Source organism: Lathyrus oleraceus, chromosome 1 (assembly GCF_024323335.1).
Source record: "Lathyrus oleraceus cultivar Zhongwan6 chromosome 1, CAAS_Psat_ZW6_1.0, whole genome shotgun sequence".
NCBI lineage: Eukaryota > Viridiplantae > Streptophyta > Magnoliopsida > Fabales > Fabaceae > Lathyrus > Lathyrus oleraceus.
In genome coordinates, this window is record NC_066579.1 from 429,297,138 (window position 1) to 429,322,395 (window position 25,258).

The window sequence follows — 25,258 nt, forward strand, 5'->3', positions numbered from 1 at the left end:
AAAAAATTTGTTTCTTTTTAATTGTCACTTGCAAAGTTCAAGGTAGTATTAATTACAATTTTGTCAAAATTACTCCTAGATAATGATTGCAGAGAGAGAAAAAAGTAAAGTGAATATAATAAATAATCAAGGGTATTATAGGTAAAAGAAGAATTATTGTTTGAAAAGTAACAATAATAATTAACTTCTTTGGTATGTGTAAAAAGTCAGAAAATGACACTTAAAAAGAGTAATAGAGACCCGGCCCGGCCGTGGGGCAATGCTCGTTTAATCTATAATTTTTTTCTGATAATTCAAGATTTTATGTTTTATGTTCACACCCTCGACTATGTCATTTCCGCCTAGTTGACATAGTTAATAACTAAGGTAACGACAATGAAAAAAAGTAGGATAAAATGTTTATAAGAGTCTTCATCTAACCCAAGAGTCATCTCTTTCTCATTATCATCAAATGTTATTTCAGTAGTTTCATAATCACTATCATCACTTCCATCACTTTGTTCATCTACAATAAAGCAAAGTCTTGTCAATAATTGGAACTTAAATAAATAAACTTCGTCAGCAATTGAAACTTTAAAAAAAATAAAGCCTTATCAGCATCGTTAGTCATGTTGCCCTTTTGTAACGAAGCGCTGACTTTAGGGACGAAAATCATATGAAATTAAACATTTAAGGAATTATATATATATATATATATATATATATATATATATATATATATATATATATATATATATATATATATATAAACAAAAATAAAAACACACCAACTTACAAAAATAAATTAACAATTTAAGCCTACTTTGAAAGATAAACTTGTTACCAACAGGGATGTGATCATCAAGGAAGCAGAAACATGGGACTGAAAAATAAATGTATTACGTGCATGTCAAGAAACTATAATAGAACTTGATTGCGCACAAGACATTTATGTAGATAATGATGTTGGTAATGAAAAATATGTACAAATAAATACAAGGCCACAAAAGTAAAGGTAAGTCCTTGCAAGACTTCATGATTGTGAATTGGATCCAAACAATAGAGTGGGCAATGATGGTAAATTAATTAACTTTGCAATGTTAGTATATCTAGAGCCAACTGATTACTAGGAAGCATTGAAAGAACATGCTTGGAAGAAATCTATAGAAGAAGAATTAACTGGTAAAAAAAATCAAACTTGGAAATTAATCGATCCATCATATAAGAAACCAATTTATGTGAAATGGATATTTAAAGTCGATTTTAGTCTAGAAGGTGAAATTTAAATCATAAAGTAAAATTAGTTGCAAGAGAATTTCTTCAAAGACAAAGGATAAACTACTTTGAGGTATTTGAACCAATAGATTTATATGAGACTACAAGATCGGTTTTGGCAGTGGCATGTAGAAAAAAAGTCATTGTTCAATTTATATGTGAAGTCACCATTTCTAAATGGTCCGTTGAAATATGAGAGAGTGAGAGACATTTGAATAAATTGTGTGTCTGAATAGAACTACAAATAATTTGTTATATAGTGAGGTTTACAACTTATACAATTAATTACATATGGAATATGCTACGGTATATTCTATTCTAAAATAGGTTCAGGAATATTCCATGTACAAATATTGACACTCCCCGTCAAGTTTGAGCATATAAGTCAAATGCGTCAAACTTACCTTATATATAATTAGTTTTATGACCTCATAGGGATTTTGTAAATACATTTGCCTATTGATCATTAGAGTTGACAAAGTTTATGACAATATTGCCCGATTCGATGTTCGCTTTGATAAAACGGCTGTCTATCTCAATATGTTTGGTCCTCTCTTGAAAAACTGGATTCAAAGTAATACGCAATGCATCTTGGTTATCACAAATAAGTGTCATTGGTCTTTCTCCTTTAATTTGAATTTCTTTGAGCAGTTGCTTCAACAAACCGAGCTTACATCTTACTAGTTCCATAGCCATATATTATGCCTCTGCACTTGAACTTGCAACTACATTTTTTTATTACTTTTTCAGGATATCAAGTTTCCTCCAACAAGTACACAATACCCAAAGATGGATCTTCTATCAATGGGTGAGTCTTCCCAATAAACATCAAACTATCTAACTGAAGCTAGCTGAAATATATCCACCGAACAAATCGGACGCTCGAAGGTATAACAGAGTCGCCACCGAACTTTATTTATCACAAAAGATATGAAAGGGAAAATATCGATAAAACCCAAGGGAAAAAGAAACAGAGAATCGGGTACGAAAGTCAGTTATACAAGGGGAAGGTATTAGCACCCCTCACATTCATGGTACTCCATGGGAACCATATTGAATGCTCTTGCTTGGATGGATGTTGTAATCTTCATGTACCTGCAAAATAGAAAAAAGGGTTAGAAAAAAGTGCTCGAGGAGGATTGTGGCCCTCATGCCTACGTATTCTCATGGTGCAATGAGAAATTCAGAGCCTCGTAGTTCGTGGAACCAGAGAAGACAAGGAAAAGAAAAGAAGGTGCTCTCCAAGGATTCGCATCTTCGTGCTACGTATCCTTATAGTGCAATAAGAAAGTTAGAGCTCTATAGTTCGGAGAACAAAGACTGAGAAAAAGATAGGATTGGGGTGGTGGTGTTTAAACCAGAAAGAAAAGGCTTACCAAAGCACTGGGTCTGACATGGTAAGTAAGGAAAGCTGGAACTTGTCAAAGCACAAGGACTCACATGACAAGGGTCTTACCAAGGCACATGAACTGATATGATAAAGAGAGGTGTTCAAACCAAGAAAAAAGGAACTTGTCAAAGTAGGAGACTCACATAACAAGGGTCTTACCAAAGCATAGGGACTAATATGGTAAAGAGAGAAGCAGAAACCTGTTAAAGCATTGGGTCTCACATGGCAGGGACCTTACCAAGGCACTGAGACTGATATGGTATGGAAGGTGGGAATAACCATAAAGGTGTCAACCCATGGAATAACCATAAAGGTGTCAACCCTAAAAGGAAATGAGTGTAATGGTGTCAATCCTAAAAGTAAATGATTGTGATGGTGTTTAAACCAACAGAAAACTTGTCAAAGCCGAAGACTCACCTGACAAGGGTCTTACTAAGGCATTGGGACTAACATGGTAAAGGGAGGAAAGTAGGAAACTGTCAAAGCCTGAGACTCACATGACAGGGACCTTACCAAGGCACCGAGATTGATATGGTAAGGAAGAAGGAATAACCATAAAGGTTTAAACCCAAAAAGAAGTGATTATAATGGTGTCAAAACCAAGGAGATAAAGAGCCACGGGGGCAAGTTAAAGACTTGACAGTGAATGACATGGAATTACACTAAAGTCTATGAATAGAAACAAATACTCTGAGCAACTAGGATTTACATCCTATGCACAAAGGTATTCTAGACAAGGATAAGGAAGATCCCCTCTTATGATTTTCTATTGCTTGAGGCTCATGGCATGTAAGTCTAGTCATTGACTGACAAGTTATTGAAGTAGGTTCCCAATGGTGCTTGTGGGGAGGAGTAAGATGATTGACTGCTGAGGAGAGAATATGCTCCACTGAGGATCTTGAACTTTTTGAGAGGTTTAATGCTCCAAGATGACAGAGACAAGTCCCACCAAGTGACCAAGGGACTTATGGTCACTTGACAAAGACAAGGGGGGAGGTAACATATGAAGGGGTTTAGTAGATCCAATGTTAATTGGATCAAGCCAAATCAATGGAAAGGATTGATGAACAAATAAAGATGCATGATCATACAAAGCTAGCCTATGGTCTCATTATTTGGTATCCCAAAAGAAATCCATATGGGTGCACAGTGTATTGTCATATGCTTCATTATAAGGTAGCCCAAGAGAAAGCCATGTGTGTGTAAGAGTGTACTAAACTTAAGCAGGTGCATGCAAAAGGTATAAAGCAGATGAAACCACACAAGCTTAAAAGCTCAAATAGAGATAAGGGCAAGTCAGAGTGTACAACAAGGTCTCAGGGCCAAGGTCACTCCAAGTCAAACAAATGGGCCTAAATCCTAAGTCCAAGTCCAACAAGTCTTCAATACTCCAGATCAAGCATGTGATTAGGATTAAGTCCAAGTTACTTTATCATTTTTTTATTCATTAAGTTTTAATAAGTCAAAGTCAAACTAGATAAGAGCAACAAATGAATATATGATGGATAAAGTATAGAATGATGTAATGATCAATAAGGCATAAAATAAAAGAGCATTAAGTAAGTGACATGAAATTAAAGGACATGAACTTAAATGACTTGAAGTAAAGGCAATAATTTAAAGAGCAATGATTAATGTTAGGGGTCAATGGTTAGTCAATGATGTCAAGGCAGTAACAATGTATGTATCAGACATGCTAGAGAATTAACACTAAGTTAATCTCATACCACATGCCATATAGTGGTTAAAACAAGAGAGAGAGAGAGGGAGAGAGAGATGAAGATAGAAAAAAATAAAAAGGGAACCAAGTCAAACACAAGGGATCATTCTATCCTTAAATCAAAGGATTCAAAACATGGCGCATCGAGGGTTAACCTATCATTGATGCAAAGTGTCGAGGATGATTAACAATCATCCATCAAAAGTTTTGGATCAAAGAAGGTTGATCAACCTCAAATTCATCTATCAATGATTTGAGATGAGGAAGAATACATCAACCAAGTAATCAAGCTCAATTCAAAATATTCAAAAGATCATCAAAAGAAACTAAAATTCAATTAATAATGGTTTAATATTGATTAAATAAAGAAAATAAAAAGGAAATTTCCAAAGAAGGGCCAAAGTATCAAACAAATATCCAACAAAAATGCGGGGGGGTCAACAAAAATATGAGAAGTTTGACCTCAAAAGTTGGAGTTCAAAATATCTAAGAATGATTAAAATAAAATAAAAACAAGAAGAAAATAAAATGAAAAATAAAAGAAAATATGCATTTAATGCAAAAATCATTTTAAAAAATTGCAAAAAAAATGTCATGAGATAGAAAATATTTTTATGGAATTGTGTAAAAAATTTGGATAAAAAAAATAAGGGATCTATTTTTAAATAAAAAGAAATTAAATGAAATGAAAAGAAAAAGATTTTTTTTAATACAACGGCTAGCAAGGTGGTGCGTCTTGATTGGCTGAAACATGCACGAAGCATGTCATCTTCAACCTCATAACTTGTGATTGTGCAACATCATGAATTCGTGTTTTTAACTTGAATCAAGCATGGATTCAGATGTGAAACACTTCATCGTTCATGTCTCCCTACATCAGAGCAATTTATTTGCTCTAAGTAGGGATAATTTTCTCAAAAACTCGAAGAGCCCTAGTTCTTCAAAGTAAAATAAATGGTTAGGACTTTTGATCAGTGGAACAAGGTGAAGAGTGTGGTAACTTGTTTGCTCAAAGTTGTAACTTGTAGCTACCTGTTCGAATGAAGCTTTAGAAGTCAACAATGGTGGATCCAAAAACTAGGTTACTGAAGGATTTAGACCAAAGAAAAGCTTCAAAGACCTTCAGAGGATTCCGATGAAGGATTTTGGGCAAATAAATGGAAGGAAAAGAGCTTGAGACGCAAAAGAGCTTGACTGGTTCTTAGTGGTATCAGGCTTCAATGGTGTCAGGGTTTTGTTTGGCTCTAAAAGCTTGGAAATGAATTCAATAGCTTCCATTATTTATAGAGAATGAATTTGGATCCAAATACATGTGGAATTGGCTCGAATTCATGTGAATTAAGTGGGAAATTTTTAGATCTCAAGCGTGTGAATTTTTATGCCAAACTCGTGAATTGGATGTTTGCAAGTCATTTCAAGTGATACTCATATGCGTTTTGTCATGGGTAATTGATTTGCATGCGTGAGAAGTGGTCCAAAGTTATTTGTGCAAGTTTCAACATTATAGGTCATGGATCAAAATAGAGTTAGGTCACCATGTTCAAGCTTGGGCCAAATTCAACCCACTCGTGCATTTTGTGATTTTCTTTGAGCTAAATGATCATCTCATGGAATAGAATGAGATGAAAAAAGAATCAAACGAAGGGGAGATTTGAGGTGAAATTTATGGTCTTGTGAAGTTGAGGTTGTGACCTGGTTTTGTAGGCTAGGCAATTGGTCAAGCACTTTGCAACATGTTTTGTCATTTTGAGATCCAATGTTCATGATGCCATAACTTTTGATTCCCTTGTGAATTTTGATCCAAACTTGGGCCAAACTATATTTGACATAATCTTAACACAATGCAAAAGTAATGGAATCAAAAGAATTGTTGAGTTGAAAATGGAAAGGGTGGAAAGTAAGGGTCATGGCAAGGTTTGGGCCCATTTTGGCAACTTGGTCATTGGCACAAATGAGGTATTAAATGAATGAATTGATGTTTAATCCTTGAATAAAAGTTATAGAGGATCCCAAAAGTCACATTTGGCTCAAAGAAGTTGGCATTTGGATAAAAATTGAAGGAGTTATAGAGTTTGGACCAAAGGCGTGGCATTAGGTTAAACCACTTTGCACCCTTTTTGCCACTTTGAAGTTTTCTTACATTTTAAACCATGATGATGATGGAATAAGCCTCCCTTGATGAAATCCTGAATAGGGCTTGAGTGATGTGTGACTTGGATTTAAGATTGAGGGTTGTGGTATGGATATCACCAAATGAAACACCTTTGACACAACTTGAACCAATACTTGCACCCCCCTTGATCAAAGACCTTGACTTTGGCTTGTACTGAAGCATTATCACCTACTTGAGTAACAAGAGCAAACAAATACCAACTTCTCATGAAATTAGGGTTAATTAATAAGTAAAACAACGCAAAACCCTAGGGTTAATATACAATACACAAAGTGGCCAAGCTTGTGATTCCATGACCAAATGTAATGGTCATGCATGGTATGGTTTGATGTATGCACATGAGGTATGTGAAAATAAGAAAAGGAAATGGTAAATTTTGGGGCATCACACTAACTATCTAAGTACGTACTTTATCATCATATATGAGACTTTTTCCTATAGTGCCTTTGATGTATCTCATAATTCGGATAACAACACTCACATGTTCTTGGTAAGGGGAATTTAAGAATTGGCTTACCATATTGAATGCAAAAGAAATGTCTGGATATGTGACTATGAGATAATTTAACTTTCCAACCAGTATCTTATACCTCCCTAAGTCAGATAGAGGCTCCCCCTTATTGGGTGGGAGTTTAACACTTGGATCCACATGAGTATCAACTGGTTTAGCATTCAAAAAACTTATTTCTTCCATAATATCCTTAGCATATTTCCACTGAGAAAAAATTATCACACCATCTTTAGATTGGAATACCTTAATACCAAAAAAATAGTGGACTTTACCAAGGTCTTTCGTCTAAAATAGATTCTACAAATGTTGTTTCAACTGAATTACTACCACTTATGAAAAATATCATCTACATGCAAAATAAGATAAATACATCGTTGGGATGAGTGAGGATAAAAAACAGATTGGTTGGCTTCACTATGGACCATACAAAATTGTTGTTCTACAACGCTAAATCAGCAAAACCAAGCTCTCTGAGGTGGCTTAAGACCATAAAGAGATATGTGTAACCGATAAACCATAGTCTATGACTCCTCCTAAGCAACAAACTCAGAATGTTGCTCCATATATACTTCCTCTATAAGATCACCATGTAAAAATTCATTTTTGATGTCACGTTAATGAATAGGCCATTGTTGAATGGCTGCTATCACTACGCCAAAAAGTGCTTTTGGCAGCACCAAAAAGAAAGCGCTTTTTAAAAAAAGCGCTGTAATAGCTTGAAAAAAAATTCGCCTATGTAAAGAAAGCGCTTTTAAGGTAAAAACGCTCTTATAGGTCTCCACTTATGAAAGCGCTTTTAAGGTAAAAGCGCTCTTATAGGTCTCAGTCTCACAACTATGAGTTTCACACTTATGAAAGCGCTTTTAAGGTAAAAGCGCTCTTATAGGTCTCATGGGTTTCAGACTTATGAAAGCGCTTTTAAGGTAAAAGCGCTCTCATAGGTCATTTATAAAAATTATAATAAATCTAATATTACAAAATCCCTGACTTTCAGAAATCCCTCTTTCACTCTCTCTCGTTCGAAGCTCTCGCTGCCCTGGAAAAACCCTACTCAACGAAGCTCAACAGCTCCAGCAAAACGAACCTCAATTCGCCGGGAAACGCCGCCGGATTTCGTCGTTGGCCGCCTCAATCGGTAAGAAGTTTCTTCCAGGTTTTCCTTCTCTCTCTTTCTAACTCGAAGTTCCGTTCTGCTACTCCTCATCGCATACAGAGAAACAACTAATGGTTACTGAAAATAACTCCAACCGGGTCGGGTTGATCCTATCCAGTACCAATTCCATTCGAGTTTTCCTTTCCGGAGCCTCCAACGATCCCACTCTCTCCTCTCAACTCCGGCAAACTTCCTCCGAACTCCTCATCCAATCCGAAATACCGTACGAGCCACTTCGTGCTGTCTGGATCTCCTCTGATCCATCCACCAGACCCGAATTGATCAGACTCTTATCCGGGACCGGCTTCGTCTTCTCAAGCCCTAAGCCCAGAGAAAAGGTCAAACCCTAATTTCATTACCTTTCATGTTTTTCATAATTCTCATAAACGGAGATTAATTTTCAGATTTTATTTAATTTTACTAGTTTCAAAATTTGTTCTTGAGATATGATTAATTAAATTGATTTGGTATGGAAAAGATTTGTTAGATTGTGTTACATACTGCTATAATTGTTCAACAATTTCTGCAAGTAATTGATTTTTTATGTTGATCATTTGGTATGAAGAGTGAGGAATTGAAAGCAAGGTTAAAAAAGTTGGAAGATTTAGCTGAGAGGAAAGCATATAAGGAGCTTGTTAAGGATATTGCACCAAAGGAAGATGTTCAAGAACCTTTCTCCTCTTACAAGGATCAATTAGGATTCGGTAAATTTTGTTCTTTTCTATCTACTATGAATGATCATTTAGCATATCAATCAAGTTTTCTGTCTAGTTAGTTATTGGTAAAATGAAAAAGATTCTTTCATTAGTAGCTTGATTTATCGCTAAAATAATGAACCATTGCGTTTTATTGCATTTCATCCTTGATGACCATCTTCATGCATTGAGGATACGACACTTCATGCCTAGTATTGGTAATGAGATTTTAAACATTTAACTTTATGTTAGCATATTGGTGGTAATGTTGAATTATCTTTGTGCATATATAGGAGCATGATGCTCAAACACTTGAATATCATTTAAAGTCACTACTAAGATTTTGCTTTTTAGTTCACTTTTGATATTTATACCTTTCACTGGATAACTTAATAAGCTTACCATTATGATGATATTTATCACAGTTATCAATCCCAGATAGCGGAGCAGAGTGTCCGACACCAAAAATGGGATAGCGGATAGCGGGATAACCGCTATTTTACTATTTTTTAGACTAATTATATGAATAATCTATAAAATATATATTTAATGTAAATCAAACAAAGAAGAAGAATAGAGTTATTAAATGATTATTACTTAAAAAAACAGAGGTAATGAGAAACAGATGTAAACTCAAACAAGATTTATTTATTTTAAGGGTAAATTTGGGTTTTTGCATTAAAAAAAGTTCAAACCCGCCAAACATCAAATAGCGGAGGGTCACTGCTCCGGGCCACTATCCTGGGGTAGCGCCGCTATCGATAACTCTGATTGTTACTTTACAAAAGGTGGCTCCTATCTATCACAGTAGAAGCTGTCATAACTGAATCTGAGATCTGACTGAATGCACTTCAGCTAGTTACTGTTTACACAACTCTCATGGGAAATAGTAAGGTGTGCAGTAAAGTATAGTACAGTTGAGTAGTAATAGTCCAATAATAGCAAACTGATCAATATGAAAGTCCAACTACATATTGCATTCCAAATTGCTTCACATTTTGAAATGAAAAATATTACACAAAATAGAAGGAAATATTTTCCAGCTAGTTCCTAAATGCTTGATCTTCTAAGATTTTCTAGGGAAATTATAATAAATCTAATATTCCGTTTCGTGTCTTCCTCCCTGGTCAACAAAGCATTAATTTGTAGGGAACCGGATTCATGTAGAGAGTACTTAGTCAAGAGATTCATGGCCAGCAGTACAAACAACTTGTATCTTTGGCCGTATAATTCAGGGTTAGATTTTAATTCTAAGTTTATTCTAATCTTTAATTGTTTCTTTTACGTAAAAAATTTCCATATAAACTTTTGTTTTAATTTATAGGTGTCACTGGTTGTTGCTTGCTATTGATCCTTTAAAAGAAGTGGTATATTTTCTGAATTCGATAGATGGTGAATGGACAAATTATCCGGATATGAAGCAATTAGTTGATACGTAAGTGAGACTGTTCTAAATATTCGTATATATTTATGTGAGATTGTTCTAAATATATGTTTTTATTTTGTTAGATCAATAAAAGTGTTCCGATCTCAAAGACAAGCTCGAGTACCACGTACTAAATCCAGCAACATTACGTGGATAAAAGTGCAGGTACTTTAATTTTCACAATTTTGCTTATAATAGTGATGCTACTTGATAAGAAAAGATAACTATACATTCTTATTTTTTTTTCTATGTAGTGTCCTCTACAGCGCAACGGTATCGATTGCGGATACTTTGTAATGAGGTTTATGAGGGAAATCATTAATATGAATCAAATAGAGATTCCAATCACGGTATGGATTTATAACTTAGGATTTGTTTTAATATTTATCGAATATTTCATATTATTTATTACTTTTAACTAAATCATGCATATTATGTTTTGTTATGTAGTACTTTGATGAATACAAGTGTGCTCATTACACGAGACTGCAGTTGGAACAAATCAAGGAGGAATTGTGTCAATATTTTATTGAGAAAAGATTAATTAGTATATAATGGTTTCAAAATAACATGAATACTTTGATGAAGAATGGTTTCTGGTTGGCAAGTGTATAGTTCTTTATATTTTTAACAGATTAGTTATGACTCCAAATATGCCGTATAACATATTAGTTTTGACTTGTGTATAGTTCTTTATAATTTTAGTGATATCTTTAATTTCATGGATAGATTAATGTGTTCATTCTTGTGTTGGTTTGCTTTAAAAAATTACAAATGCTTGAATTATGACTCCAAATGTGTTCAGTGCCTATCTATCCTTGTGTTGGTTTGCTTGAATTATGACTCCAAATGTGTTCATTCTTATGTTGGTTTGCTTGTGTTGGTTTAAAAAATTACAAATGCTTGAATTATGACTCCAAATGCTTGAATTAGAGAGGCTTGATTTACAGGTTTATGGGATTATTCCCAAAAAATATTACAGGTTGAAATGGTAGGCTTAAACTGAAGGCAGCGTTTTGTTATTTTACTAGAGGAAAAGACAGCGCTTTTTAGTAAAAAGCGCTGCTAAAGGTTGTCAATAGAGAGCGCTTTTTAGTAAAAAGCGCTGCTATAGGTGGTATATAGACAACCTTTAAGAGCGCTTTTTACTCAAAAGCGCTGCTAAAGGTTGTCAATAGAGAGCGCTTTTTAGTAAAAAGCGCTCTTAAAGGTTGTCTATATACCACCTTTAGCAGCGCTTTTTACTAAAAAGCGCTCTCTATTGACAACCTTTAGCAGCGCTTTTTAGTAAACAAAAAGCGCTGCTAAAACCTATAGCAGCGCCACCTACGGCAGCGCTTTTAAAGGCCAAAAAAAGCGCTCTCATAGGTCTTTTTTGGCGTAGTGTATGGTGATAAGAAGTCTAATTGATTCCATCTTGGCTACATGCAAGAAAGTGTCGTTGTAATCCAACCAAAAAATATGAGTGTGTACTTTGGCTACCAAACGAGCTTTAAATCGATCAACCTTACCATCTGGACCAACCTTCACAGTATAAAGTCAATCGCAACCTACCAAAGATTTCACAGGGGGTAGAGAAACCAACTCCCAAGTACCACTACTTTAGATAACACACATCTCGTCAATCATTGATTGACTTCAATATAATGTATATATATATATATATATATATATATATATATATATATATATATATATATATATATATATATATATATATTATATATATATATATATATATATATATATATATATATATATATATATATATATATATATATATATATATATATATATATATATATATATATATATATATATATTGTGTTTGAAGTATAACTTTTCGAAAGGAAATTGGAAAATCAGACTCAAACTGTAGGACCGGATCTGGTGATGGAGACATCATCGAATGAGAGTCTGCAATGACCTTAAGGACATGTATGACAAATATTGGTTGATGACGATAATATGTTTGTAGTGGTTGAGATGTGGGGAGTCAACCGTAGGGATATCTAGTGAGATTTTCTCCCTAGACAAATTGGGAATAATGGTAGACATGACATTAATAACTTATGGAAGAGGTGTGAGAGTAATTTCTTGAAGGGGTTTTGGAATTACATGGTTGGACTCAAAATATGAAACAAACTCGAAGAAGGTAACATTGGCCGATATGAGGTATCATTGTAGAGTAGGAGAATAACAACTATAACCTTTTTATGATCTTCGATAACCAATAAGAACATGCTTGAGTGAATGAGCTGATAATTTATCAAGTCCAGGTGAGAGATTATGAACAAAATATGTAGACCCAAAGACACGGGGAGGAATTGGGTGAAAGGGTGAACGGGGAAAAAGAATTGAATGAGTGATATTATTCTTAAGGATAGATTAGGGGATGTGGGGTAGCATGTAATTAGAGTAGCATCCCCCCAAAACTAGAGTGGAAGATTACCATTGAGAAGTAGGTTTCGAGTGGTTTCTACGAGATGTTTGTTTTTGTGTTCAACTGCCCTGTTTTGTTGAGGTGTATGAGAGAAAGATGTTTGGTGGTGTATATCATTGTTGGATTTAAAATTTTGAAATTATTTGGATAACTATTCATGTGCATTGTCACTTCTTAACGTATGAATAAACACACCAAAATGAATTTTTATTTCTTGTATCGACTAGCCGTAATATTTGCAATTACATCATCAAACTGGTCGACGGTGATGTCTTGCATTACATGGGCAACGTTCAGGATTTTCACCAAAGTTGTTGTGCGAGCTTCTGAGCTTAAAAGCAGTGATAGGATTGAAATTTTGGATGGAGTTTGACCTAATTGATCAACAATTTTGAAATCACTATTTTGGATTAATCCGAGGAATTCCTTACTTTCCTATAGAGAGATACTTTTCTTGTAGCTTTCAGTTTGGGCTTCTATATCCGCTACTTCTTTCCCTTTGGAGGATGTAGCTTCTGCTACTTTATTTGTGACATCCTTCCCCATAGGTGGAGCAGTCGTTTCAATCATATTATGAGGGATAGATGTTGATGCCCCCTTCTTTTGAGGAGGGTTGTTGGCATACTCTTTTCTTTGGGGAGAGTAGTTGTTAGTGAAACTGAGTTGGTTGTGAACTTCAGAGCGAACACACGACCAATATGGGTCATGCCCCCAGCCCCTTCTATATTGAGAATTTTTTGTTCACATAATTGTATAGCTTTTCCTCCCACGTAGGCAGTGGTGTCATACCTCAAAGGCACAACCCTGGTACTCTAGAATGGAAATGGTTCGGGAACACATATGTTTATTGGTTGTAGCAACTTCTTCATAGGTACCTCAATTTGCTTTCTCTTGTAAATAATAGTAATTGGTTCAATGGTTGATACTTCTTCACTTACTTTTGCTTTGGTGAATTGAATCACCCTTTAACTCATCAGACTTTGTCCACAACTTTTTAAATCATCACACTGACCATGCTCTACTTCACAAACACGACAATCATTCTGCAAATCTTTCAAAAAAAACATGCTCTTGTAATTTCTTCATAACGACTATCATTAGGGTTTTGACTTTAGCAGCCTCATTGACTACTTCTGTATGTTCCTATTCATCAATTGCATTAATCGCATGCCCATTATGGTCAGGTAAAGGATTGGTCTTTACATTAAGTTGCTCTTCAGAAAAGGACAATAACTTTTGATAAATGAGTTCTTGAACTTTAGTTTTGAAAAGAACGCAATCTTCCGTAGGGTTCCCTATATACCTAGCATGGAATGCACATGAAACATTGGGATTATGCTTGGGACTATAGGGAAAAGTAGCAGGTGGTATCTCTTTAGGCACAATCGCCCCCACATGAATGAGATAAGGTAGAAATTGGGTGTAAGACACTAGAATTTTATCAAAGTGAGGATGTCTCCCGTCTTGACTATTGTTACACTATCTGTTCTGTCCCCGCCCCTGATTTCTATTATTTTGCGTGGGTCGTTGATTTTATGGAGTCAGAGCCGGAGGAGTTTGATGATACCCAGGGGGTGTAAGTTGAGTACGCGCCTAAGAGGGGGGGGGGGGGGTAGGCTTTTTGAAAACTTTTTGTGGTTTTATGAAAACTTGTTCTTTCTTTACTGGTTTGGTTATGCAATGAAACGGTAAAGTGCATAAAGTAAAGAACACTGAGACGTATATTGGTTCCCCTCACAATTCGAGAGTACTCCAGTCCCCTTATCACATGTAAGAGATTTTATTATTGTAAGATCTTATGGACAAGACAACCTAGTCTTTCTATACAGACTCTAACAAAAACACCAAGAACAATCCTCTTGGATTTTTCACTAAGTCTACTAAGAGAACAATCCACTCTTAATGACTCTCTTGTTTCCAACAGTCCTGGACAACAAGGATAAGAAGAACAATATGAGTTTTTACAAGTTTTTGAAAGACGGAACAATATATCAATATATTGATTGATCTTCTCCTTTTAAGAAATCAATTCTCTTTATGACATACAAGTGCTCTAAGAATGGTATGGATGAAATTATATGAATGTATATTGAAAATTCTGTGTAGAAAGTTTCACCAGAAAATTTTAATCAACAACACTTGAGAAAATTTGAAAAAATGAAGAGAAAAATTGTTTGAAATATTAGTGTGAAAGAGGTGCGTTCAAATTTTGAAAATATGTGGTATATATAACCCTTAGACACCTTTCGAAGTGGTCATGATTCATGAGTGGATACCATGATTCAAGAACAAAATTCATAAAGTGTTTTCATGAAAAAATGTATTTATTTCTGCCACTAGTTCAGTGGTAATCGGTTACCCAATATGGTGTAATCGGTTACACCTGAACCAACATTAAAAAAAATTGAAAAATTTCACCATGTAATCGATTATCCAAAACATGGTAACCGATTACCATCAAGGAAAAATGATCAAATGCGGGTAAAAATGAATTGTAAGGCCAAATGAAAACATTTAAGAGGCCTAAATGAAACATGACATGTATGAATGAAACTCTTGAACACTTGAATGAACATAGAGAGGTTGAGAACTTTATACCTTAATAATTTGATCAATTCAATAGAAATCTTCAAGACTTGAAATTGTTTTATAAGTGGAGCTTGACTTGTGATTGAATCTTAAACCATTCTTTTTGTGATGGACATTTGCTTGTAGAGCATGTCTTCATCAAAACACTTTGAGAAGCTTGTCTTCACATTCTCTCCCTTTTTGATGATGACAACTCTTTATTGAAAGTTTTATCCAATCTTGCTTTCTCTAACAATTGAAACTCCCATTTGATCCATGATTGAGAGAATTTTTAAAGTAATTACTAGCTGCACTGTTAGAGAAATATACAACAATCAAATATATCTTCTCCCCTTTTGTCATTAGCAAAAAGGATATGAAAGACTAAATAATGAACAATCATATATTGTATGATAATATAACATATAATATGAACACATAAACAAATAACAAAACAACCAAAAGCACATAACTTAATAAAAAGCAAAAACCTGGAAAACGTTCAGGTGTAAGAGATTACCCTGAGAGGTGTAATCGGTTACACTATGCAAAAATGATGCAATGAGTCAAGCAAGCAGGCATGTAATCTATTATTGAATAAGGGGTAACTGATTACCTCAATAAAAAAATAGAATGTTCACCAGGATAAGCATGCAATGAATTTTAAGAAACCAACAATTACACATGTTATTAAATATCCTTGGGTAACTTTATATGAAGCGAACATGTCATACAAACATTATAAAGGCACAAAAAATTAATTTTCTCAAAACTCATGTAAGAAAACACATACATAAAATTTTAAATAAAATTTTGAGGTAATGAGAGAGTGTAACTTTGTGTTTGCACTGATTAATTTTGAAGAATCAAATGTCACAATCATCTAAAATACTAAGTTCCCTTCGAATTTTGTAAAATGATTCCTTTGGGAGAGGTTTTGTGAATATGTCAGCAAGCTGATTATGCGTATCCATGAACGAGACTTCAGCGTCACCTTTGAGCACAAGATCACGTAGGAAGTGATGTCGAATGTCTTGGTGTTTAGTATGAGAATGCATGATTGTATTCTTTGTTATATTTATTGCACTTGTGTTGTCGCATTGAAGTGGTATGCATCCAACATTTAGTCTGAAATCACTCAGTTGTTGCTTTAGCCATAGAATCTGAGCACAACAACTTCCTGCTGCTATGTATTTTGCTTTTGTGGTGCTAAGAGCAACACATGCATGTTTCTTACACGCCCAAGAAACTAATGCATTTCCTAGGATGTGACATGTTCCACTTGTACTTTTTCTATCAGTTTTGCAACCTGCATAATCCGAGTCAGAATATCCAACTAAATCACATATACTACCTTTTGGAAACCATAGGTCGACATTCATTATTCCTTTGAGATACTTCATGATCCTTTTAATAGCGGTGAGATGCGATTCCTTTGGATTGGCTTGAAACCGTGCACAAAGACACACACTAAACATTATATCAGGACGACTTGTTGTCAAACATAGTAAGGAACCAATCATACCTCGATACTTTGTGATATCAATCGAAACACCTTATTCATCTTGATAAACATAAGTTTCGAATTCCATTGGAGTAGACATTTCCTTGCAACTATCCATGTCGAATCTTTTCAATAACTCTTTGCGGTACTTTGATTGGTTGATGAAGATGCCATCCTTTAGTTTCTTAACTTGGAGTCCAAGAAAATATTTCATCTTACCCATCATGGACATCTCGAATTATCCTTGCATCATGAATGAAAATTCTTCACACATTTCTTTATTTGTTGAGCCGAATATGATATCGTCAACATAGACTTGAACCAATAAAGTGTTACCTTTTATTTTCTTAATAAACAAGGTCTTGTCAACTTTACATTTTTCAAATCCTCTTTCATAAAGAAAGTTGCTAAGTCGATCATACCACGCTCTCGGTGCTTGTTTTAAGCCATAAAGAGCTCTCTTCAACTTGAAGACATATGAAGGATTCTTGAAGTCTTCAAAGCCCAGGGGTTGTTTGACATAGACTTCTTCATTGATGTATCCATTCAAGAAGGCTTTCTTGACATTCATTTGGGATAACTGAAACTTTAATGAACAAGCAAGTAATAAACTGATAGCTTCTAACCTTGCTACCGAAGCGAATGTTTCTTCAAAATTAATACCTTCCTCTTGATTGTATCCTTGAGACACCAACCTTGCTTTGTTTCGAACAATTATACCATTATCATCAAGCTTGTTCTTAAACACTCACCTGATATTAAAGCTAGCGGAAATATACTCGAACGTATCGCACACTCGAACATAAAACAGAGTCACCATCGAACTTTATTTATTCCCGAAGGAGAGGGAAAACATCAATAAAACCGGGGGAAAGAGATATGATGGGTAAGGAAGTCGGTTATGCAAGGGGAAGGTATTAGCACCCCAAACATCCATGGTACTCCATGGGAACCGTTTTGATTGTTCTTGCTCGAATAGGTGTTATATCTAAGATTACTAGAAGAAGAATGAGGGAAAGGAAAGAGAAATAAATAAAGTGCTCGGTGAGGATTAGGGCCATCATGCCTACGTATCCTCATAATGCAATGAGGAATTCAGAGCTTTGTAGTTCAAAGAATTAGTGGTGGGAGATGAAAAGAAGTTGTGATCAAGTATGGTCTAAACCAAGGGATAGTGTTTTTAACTCCAACAAGGGGTGAAAGCATGAACCCAAGAGTAAAACTGGCATTAACCGATATGTGGACTGTCTGAACATTCTCCACTATATGGTATAGCCAAAAATAAGGTGAATTAAATGTTTGGTTTCATAGCACAAACATCTATTAGTTCACAAAGGGAATACAAGACGGAGCTCAAAGAAATAATGTATTTGGCTCAAAGAATAGGTATATCACATGAAGTGAATGGAGGTAGAATATGAATGCATCTGGAGATGAGTGGAGGAATGCCCTAAGGCGGGAATAATAAATAAGTATGCTCGTGGAGGATTCGAACCCTCGTGCCTACGTATTCTCATCGTGCAATGAGAAAATCAGAGCAATCGTAGTTCGGCCTATTAGGGCTGAAAACAATAGGATATTTGATAGGATTGCCCAGTGGCAAGATAAATTGCTTCACAAAGCAAGGACGTGGCATTGACCAATGATGGTAATCAACCACAGGGACAAATGAGATATAGCCAGAGTCTGAACTCCACAGGGTAAGATAGATGAATGCCATAGTCTGAACTAAAACAAAGGCAAGGAAACAGATTCCCAGAGCCTAAACTGAATAAGGGCAAAGGAGATATAATGCCAAAGTCTGAAATTCAAGATGATGCCAAAGCTTGCCAGAGTCTGAACTTCATGGACAAGATGTATAAGCATGCCATAGTCTGAATTATATAAGGCAAAATAACTTATTTGAATTCCAGAGTCTGAACTCCATAAGGGCAAAAGAGTATGATGCCAAAGTCTAAATTGTAAGGCAATGAAAGAGGTACCCAGAGTCTGAACTCAATGGGCTGGATGAATGAATGCCAAAGTCTGAACTGTAAGGCAGAATAATATGTCAAAGTATATACTGTATAGGCAAAATCAGGATGGCCACAGTCTGAACTCAATAGGGCAAGGATGCCAAGATATGTATCTTATAAGCAAGGAATAAGAGATGCCATAATCTGAACTGTGTAGGCGAGATGCCAAGGTATGTACCTTATAGGTAGAGAATAAAGATGCCATAGTCTGAACTGCATGGACAAGATGCCAAGGTATGTACCTTATAGGCAGAGAGTAAAGATGCCACAGTCTAAATTGCATGGGCAAGATGCCAAGGTCTGTACCTTATAGGCAAAGGGTAAAGTAAGAGTTTGAACTCCATGGGCTAAAGGAGGTTGCCAAGGTCTGCACCTTGAGGGAAAGCAATAAAGTATGCCATAGTCTAAAATGATAGGCAATGCATGAAGCAATTGATTTAGAAATTGGTATGTGACCCCAAGATAATGATCCCAAGAAATGTATGAACATCTAGGAGGAGAGTCTGATGTTGAAAGAGGATTGATGTGCAATGATGCTCCACTATTGAATTGTTGAATGATTGATGCTTGCATGAAGAAGAAGGCTTATCAATTGTATAATTCAAATTGCACTAAAGTCTATGAACAAAGGCGAATACCTTGAGCAACTGGGTCATTCGTCCCGTACCCAAGAATATTCTAGACAAGGATAGGAATTCTCCGCTCTCATCATTCTTTGTTGCTTAAGGCTCATAGCGTGCAACTTGAATCAAAATTAACAAGTTGCTGATAGGATGTCCTTTGTGTTGATCCTATTGGTGTTGTGTGGTTTGTTGTAGAAGAAGACTCGACAATCATGTTATTCAAATTATGCTAAAGTCTCTGAATAGAGGTGAATACGATGAGCCATGGGCCAAATGTTCTGCACCCAAAGATATCCAAAATGAGTGTAGGAAAGCTCCAGTCTCATCCCTTCTTTATTACTTAAGGCTCATGACACACCCTTTGAATTATGATTGATGAGTTGTTGGTTTAGTCTTTTGGTTGTTGCACTGATGCTTTGTAAAGAGAGGCTTGTCAATCGTATAATTCGAATTGTGCTAAAGTCTATGAATAGAGGTGAATACGATGAGCACTGAGTCATTCGTCCCATACCCAAAGATATTCAGAATGGGGGTAGGAATTCTCTAGTCTCATTCCTTCTCTATTGCTTAAGGCTCTGAATTATGATCGACAAGTGTTGATACCTTTGTAGTGCTTGAGAAGTAGTCCATTTTTAGTTATGATTGACTATTGTTGACTTGAAGTCTTGATCTTGTATTTGAACCTTGAGGTCTTAAGCTTCTGAGATTCAGCGTATCCACAATAGCTTGAGCGCAATGAACTTAGCCATATCAAGTGATCAAGGGTTTTTTGATCACTTGAATGGGCTTGGGGCTTACAACACGATTACAAAGCATTTGGTTGACCAAAGTGTCCTTTGGTCAACACTAATCGGTGAGATTAAAATAATAGTTGGATTATATACAATAATATCTTATTTAAATGATCATCTAAATAGAATCAGGCAATTCTAATTATGGCCCAAAACTAAGGGAGCATACATTAAAAAATCAGGTTTTTAAGCCCTAAGGGCAAAATGGTCATATTCTAAAAAATTGAATTGAAATTCTAATTATAAAATATAACAATTTTAAACCTACCAATCTAATTATTCTAAAAATCTAGAGAATTATGTAATCCTAATTTCTAAATCTATTTATGCTAATTAAAAAGGGCATTCTAGTTAGCCAAGGATTAGGTCTTAATTATCTTAATCAAATTTTCTAAAGAACTTACTTAACTAATAAAGATTATAAAATCTTAATTACTAATTAAACTTGATTGCTAATTAATCCTAATTATCGCATTATAATCTAATTATCTAATTATAATCTAATTATCTAATTAAACATGTAAAGAAAGCAATCAAAAAACCTGGCCCTGAATAATGAGACAAAGGCCAAATGCTGATTGATGATGAAGGAACAATTGGGCCCGAAATGGCCAACAACTCCCTAAACCATAAGCCCAGAGCAGGGGTGCACGGAAAGAAGAAGAGGTAAATGGCTCGGTTGGGCAAAGGGCCTAAGGGAAGTTCGTTTGGGCCATGAATAGGTAATAAAATTCTTCCTCAATTTCGATCCCTCTTTCTTCTTCTCAAGCTTCTGCTATGGGTGTGATGTTGTTGTCTCTGTGTCTAAATGAAAGTGATACTGAGAGATTTCTGGATTTCCTTGATTTTGTGATTGAGAATGGAGAAATTGTTGCAAAATGGAGGAAAAACGGGATGCAGAATGATGAAGAATAAAGAGAAAGATTGTGAAATTGAGTGAAGAAGAATTTCTAGCTGAAGGTGGATGAAGGTGAAGCAGAGAGAGTGAAGAAAACAAATGCAGGAAATCAAAGAGAAGATGCAAAAACGACGAAGAAACTGTTGTAGAATGGAGAGAATCGAATGGTAAACGATAAGTGGAAAATTGAATATAGAAATTCGACTCTATTATGATTAGTATGAGCAGTTAGGTGTTATGCATTTGTATCAACTTTATTCTGTTAGTTCTGTCGTTTGGGTTTGGAATTTAGTCATTAGAAACAGTTAGGTTAATGGCAACTTAGAACTCGGTTAAACTATAAATAGTTAGTGTAATTGAATTTGGAATCAGTAAGATTAATTTGGTCAATTCCCATTGGTTTCTCAACAGATTTTGGGAACCACTCTGATTTACTGTTGTTTTTCATATGAATATCAATGAGATGTTAATTTATAACGTCACGGTTTTGAAAGTAACTTGTGTTGGGTGTAACTTTTCTGCAATAATGATTATACGTACTGACGAATCCATCGCAAGACATTTATCAAGGATCCCAACAGGTTTTGAAGACATGTGTTCAATACTCTTGTTGTTGGAATTAACGGATGCGGTCCTCATCGAGGATAAGGGATAAGATGAAGACATAGCTCCCATTAAATGCTTTACTGAATCAAAAAACTTTGTATGACCTTGGCATGGAAGAATGAATTGGTTTTAGAATTAATTAATGATATATTTAAAATATGAATTGGCTTTAATTTGAAAGTGGATATTGGAATGTAATGCATTGTTAAAATAGGCACGACTATGTAATATGGTTTTGTGGGAACGAAAACACTTTGGACCGATCGTGTTGGTAATGGATTTTGATTGTAGTATTTTAGTGTAATGAATGTTATGGAATGAAATTATTGAGTTGATTTTAATGTATATGGCATGTTCATTGAATTGGTTTGTAAATGGAATATAAAAAATTGTAGTGAACATTGTAATGTGAATTGAAGATGAATATAATTGTAATGGAGATGTATCTTTGAATCTTTTAAAAATAAAGTGTTTGTTATAGAATGAATGGGATTACGATTGGTGATTTTGGATGAATATTTATGAATGAAAATTGTAAAATGAGAAACTTTTATGGAAAGTGTATGAATATCTTTATAAATGAAAGATCATAAAAATTTGAAAATTGAATGGAAAACGTAATGGGTTGGTTAATGAACTTGAATGCTTGCCAAACAAAAGTGTAGACTGAACCAAATGTAAATGGTCTGTGATGCCAAAATCAAATGGGCCTATAGATGGTTGACTTTGGTCAACTAGTTGACCAAAAAAGTCAACATTTGACCAGAGTTAGATGTGGATTTTGAAGATGTAAACAAGACATGGTTTATGACACAACGATTAATGTTCATATGTTAAGAAACATGAATAAAAAATGAGACCAAACTTGAATGAATAAATCATCTTTGATCATACAAATGAAGTGATTTAAGACACATGAATGAATCAGGAATCAAAGGCCTAAAATGCCCTCAGGAAACATAATAAATGATTCCAGAGATCAAGGCATTTATGCCATAATGAATCATGAATCAAGGACCAAGAGCCTATACATTTGAAAGTACCAAGAGACATATGTGGATGCTTGAACCAAGCCTCGACTCAGATGAAGTCTCAACCATGTACATGTAGATTAACTGGATGATCCCCATGACTGCATGGGGTATTTGATGATAGATAATGCACGATGTAATGGTTAAATACCTCCCCCTAATGAATTTGGGTTTCAAGTCAAGCAAAAGATCATGTGCACAAGGACAAGCATCATGGATCTAGAAGCAAGCTTAAACCAAATGGCCTCATAAAACTAGGGTTTACGATCCATATTATGTGCAAAATTCCAATACTCATGCAATACCCTAGTTTTAATTAACCACAGACTTTGAATCTGTGAGATTGTATTAACATGGATGCATGATGGATATGAATGCAGGGGAATCTCAAGTCATGGGTCAGATGAAAAACTGAAAAGGGGATGACAAATTTTGGGGTACGACAGGTACATATGACGTGTTTACCACTTGGCCTAGGGACAAGTTCCCAAACTTGATTCCTTTCGAATTGGTTTAACTCTTCTTGCATTGCAACTATCCATTGGTCGTCTCCTAAGGCTTCATCAACTTTGGAAGGTTCAATTTGTGAAACAAATGCCATATTCAAGCATTCATCTTTGAGATTTAATCTTGTTGCAACGTCTTGACTAATATCACCAATGACTTTTTCAATTGGATGATCTTTATGAGTTCTCCATTCTTTAGGTAGATCATTATCATTTGACTCTTAATGAATTGGTTCTTCATGATGTTTCGTTTGATTATCATTGTTGACTTTGGAAGTATCTTCTTGAGGAACATCTTCATTGGACTTATCATCAAACTTACCGAGGTTGTCTTTATCATTGTTTAAGACAAAGCATTTGCATCCAAAAATGTGAAAATAAGAAATGTTGGTTTCCTTTATTTGAAAAATTCATAAGGAGTCTTTATCAAAATAGGTCTTATAATAACTCTTTTACTTACATAGCATGTCGTGTTTACCGCATCCGCCCAAAAATATTTTGGAAGATTCGAGTCGCTAAGCATTGTTCTTGCGAGTTCCACGAGTGACCTATTCTTTATCTCCACCACTCCATTTTGTTGAGGAGTCCTTGGTGCCGAGAAATTGTGAAAGATTCCATCTACTTCGCAAAATTCTTTGAAAAAGGCATTTTGGAATTCTCCGCCATGGTTGCTTCTTATGGAGGCAATTTTTAGTGATTTCTCATTTTGGATTTGCCTTGCATACTTCCCGAATGCCTTGAATAAATCACTTTTCTGCACTAAAAAGAATGTCCAAGTATATCTAGAAAAATAATCAACAATAACTAAAGTGTATACATTACCTCCGAAGCTTCTTGTTCTTGATGGACAAAATAAGTCCATATGCAACAATTGTAATGGCCTTGAAGTGGACACCACATTCTTAGGTTTGAAAGTTGATTTGGTTTACTTTTTGTTTTGACATGCATCACATAATATATCTTTGACAAACTTCATCTTAGGCAATCCAATGACAATATCATGCTTGACTAGTTTATTCAAGTGTTACATATGAATGTGAGCAATTATCTTATGTCGTAGCCATGCGTCATTGTTGTTCACCATGAGATATTTTACCTTCAAATACAAATCATCAAGGAAAATCATAAATATATCATTGATTCTTTTACCTTTGAGTTTTACCTCATTGGTGACTTCGTCTTCAATCAAGCATTCATCTTTTGTGAACTTGATCTTGAAGCCTTTGTCACAAAGTTGGCTAATGCTTAGAAGATTGTGCTTTAGTCCTTCAAAATAAAGAATACATATTAAATGGATGTGAAAGATGGTGCTCCAACTTTGCCTATGCCAATAATCTTTCCTTTGTTGTTATCTCCATAAGTAACATAACCCTTGGCCTTAAGCACTAGATTTGAAAATTTGTCTGGGTCTCCCGTCATATGCTTGGAACAACCACTATCTAGATACCGTAGATTTAATGTGGCTTTCAAGCATACCTACAAAATAAATTAAGTTTTGCTAGGTATCCAAATTGCTTTGGGTCCTTCATAATTAGTACATTTCTTTACCCACATGTAATGCCCACTTGCCACACTAAACTTTCTAACATAACCAGCATTAGGTGTATGGCCACTTATACCATAATAAAAATAAGTTGGAACAAAATTGTTTTTATATATAGGAACATAAGATTTCTTTTTAGCAAATATTTTCCTTTTATGATAGTGATGAACAACTTTTGGCTTGTTCACTTTCTCTTTGGATGGTTGGTCATTAGCTTTAACAAAGATAGTTTTACTATAACTTCGTTTGGAAATAATTGAATAACCAAATCCACTTTTATTATTGGAATATCTTTGTTGGATAAGGACACCTTCCAACACAATTTGTACTTTCTCATACATTTCAAGAACCCTTTTTAATTAGACAATTTTGAAAGAAAGTGATTCACAATTTTGACATACAAAATTC

General features: G+C 35.0%; 1 protein-coding gene across 1 annotated transcript; it reads left to right on the forward strand.

The window, feature by feature from the left end:
* Window positions 1-8,095: 8,095 nt before the first annotated feature.
* Window positions 8,096-8,976, forward strand: LOC127114329 (uncharacterized). Its single transcript, XM_051046583.1, has 3 exons — window positions 8,096-8,183; window positions 8,262-8,539; window positions 8,767-8,976. Exons 2-3 carry the CDS (start codon window positions 8,273-8,275, stop codon window positions 8,974-8,976), a joined length of 477 nt encoding a protein of 158 aa, XP_050902540.1. The 5' UTR covers window positions 8,096-8,183; window positions 8,262-8,272.
* The last annotated feature ends 16,282 nt before the right edge of the window (window positions 8,977-25,258 follow it).

Bases quoted from the DNA above. Each gene is read 5' to 3' on its own strand.
- LOC127114329 (XM_051046583.1), top strand. From the start codon at position 8,273: ATGGTTACTGAAAATAACTCCAACCGGGTCGGGTTGATCCTATCCAGT. The intron at 8,540-8,766 runs GTCAAACCCTAA...TTTGGTATGAAG, and splicing joins GCCCTAAGCCCAGAGAAAAG to AGTGAGGAATTGAAAGCAAG.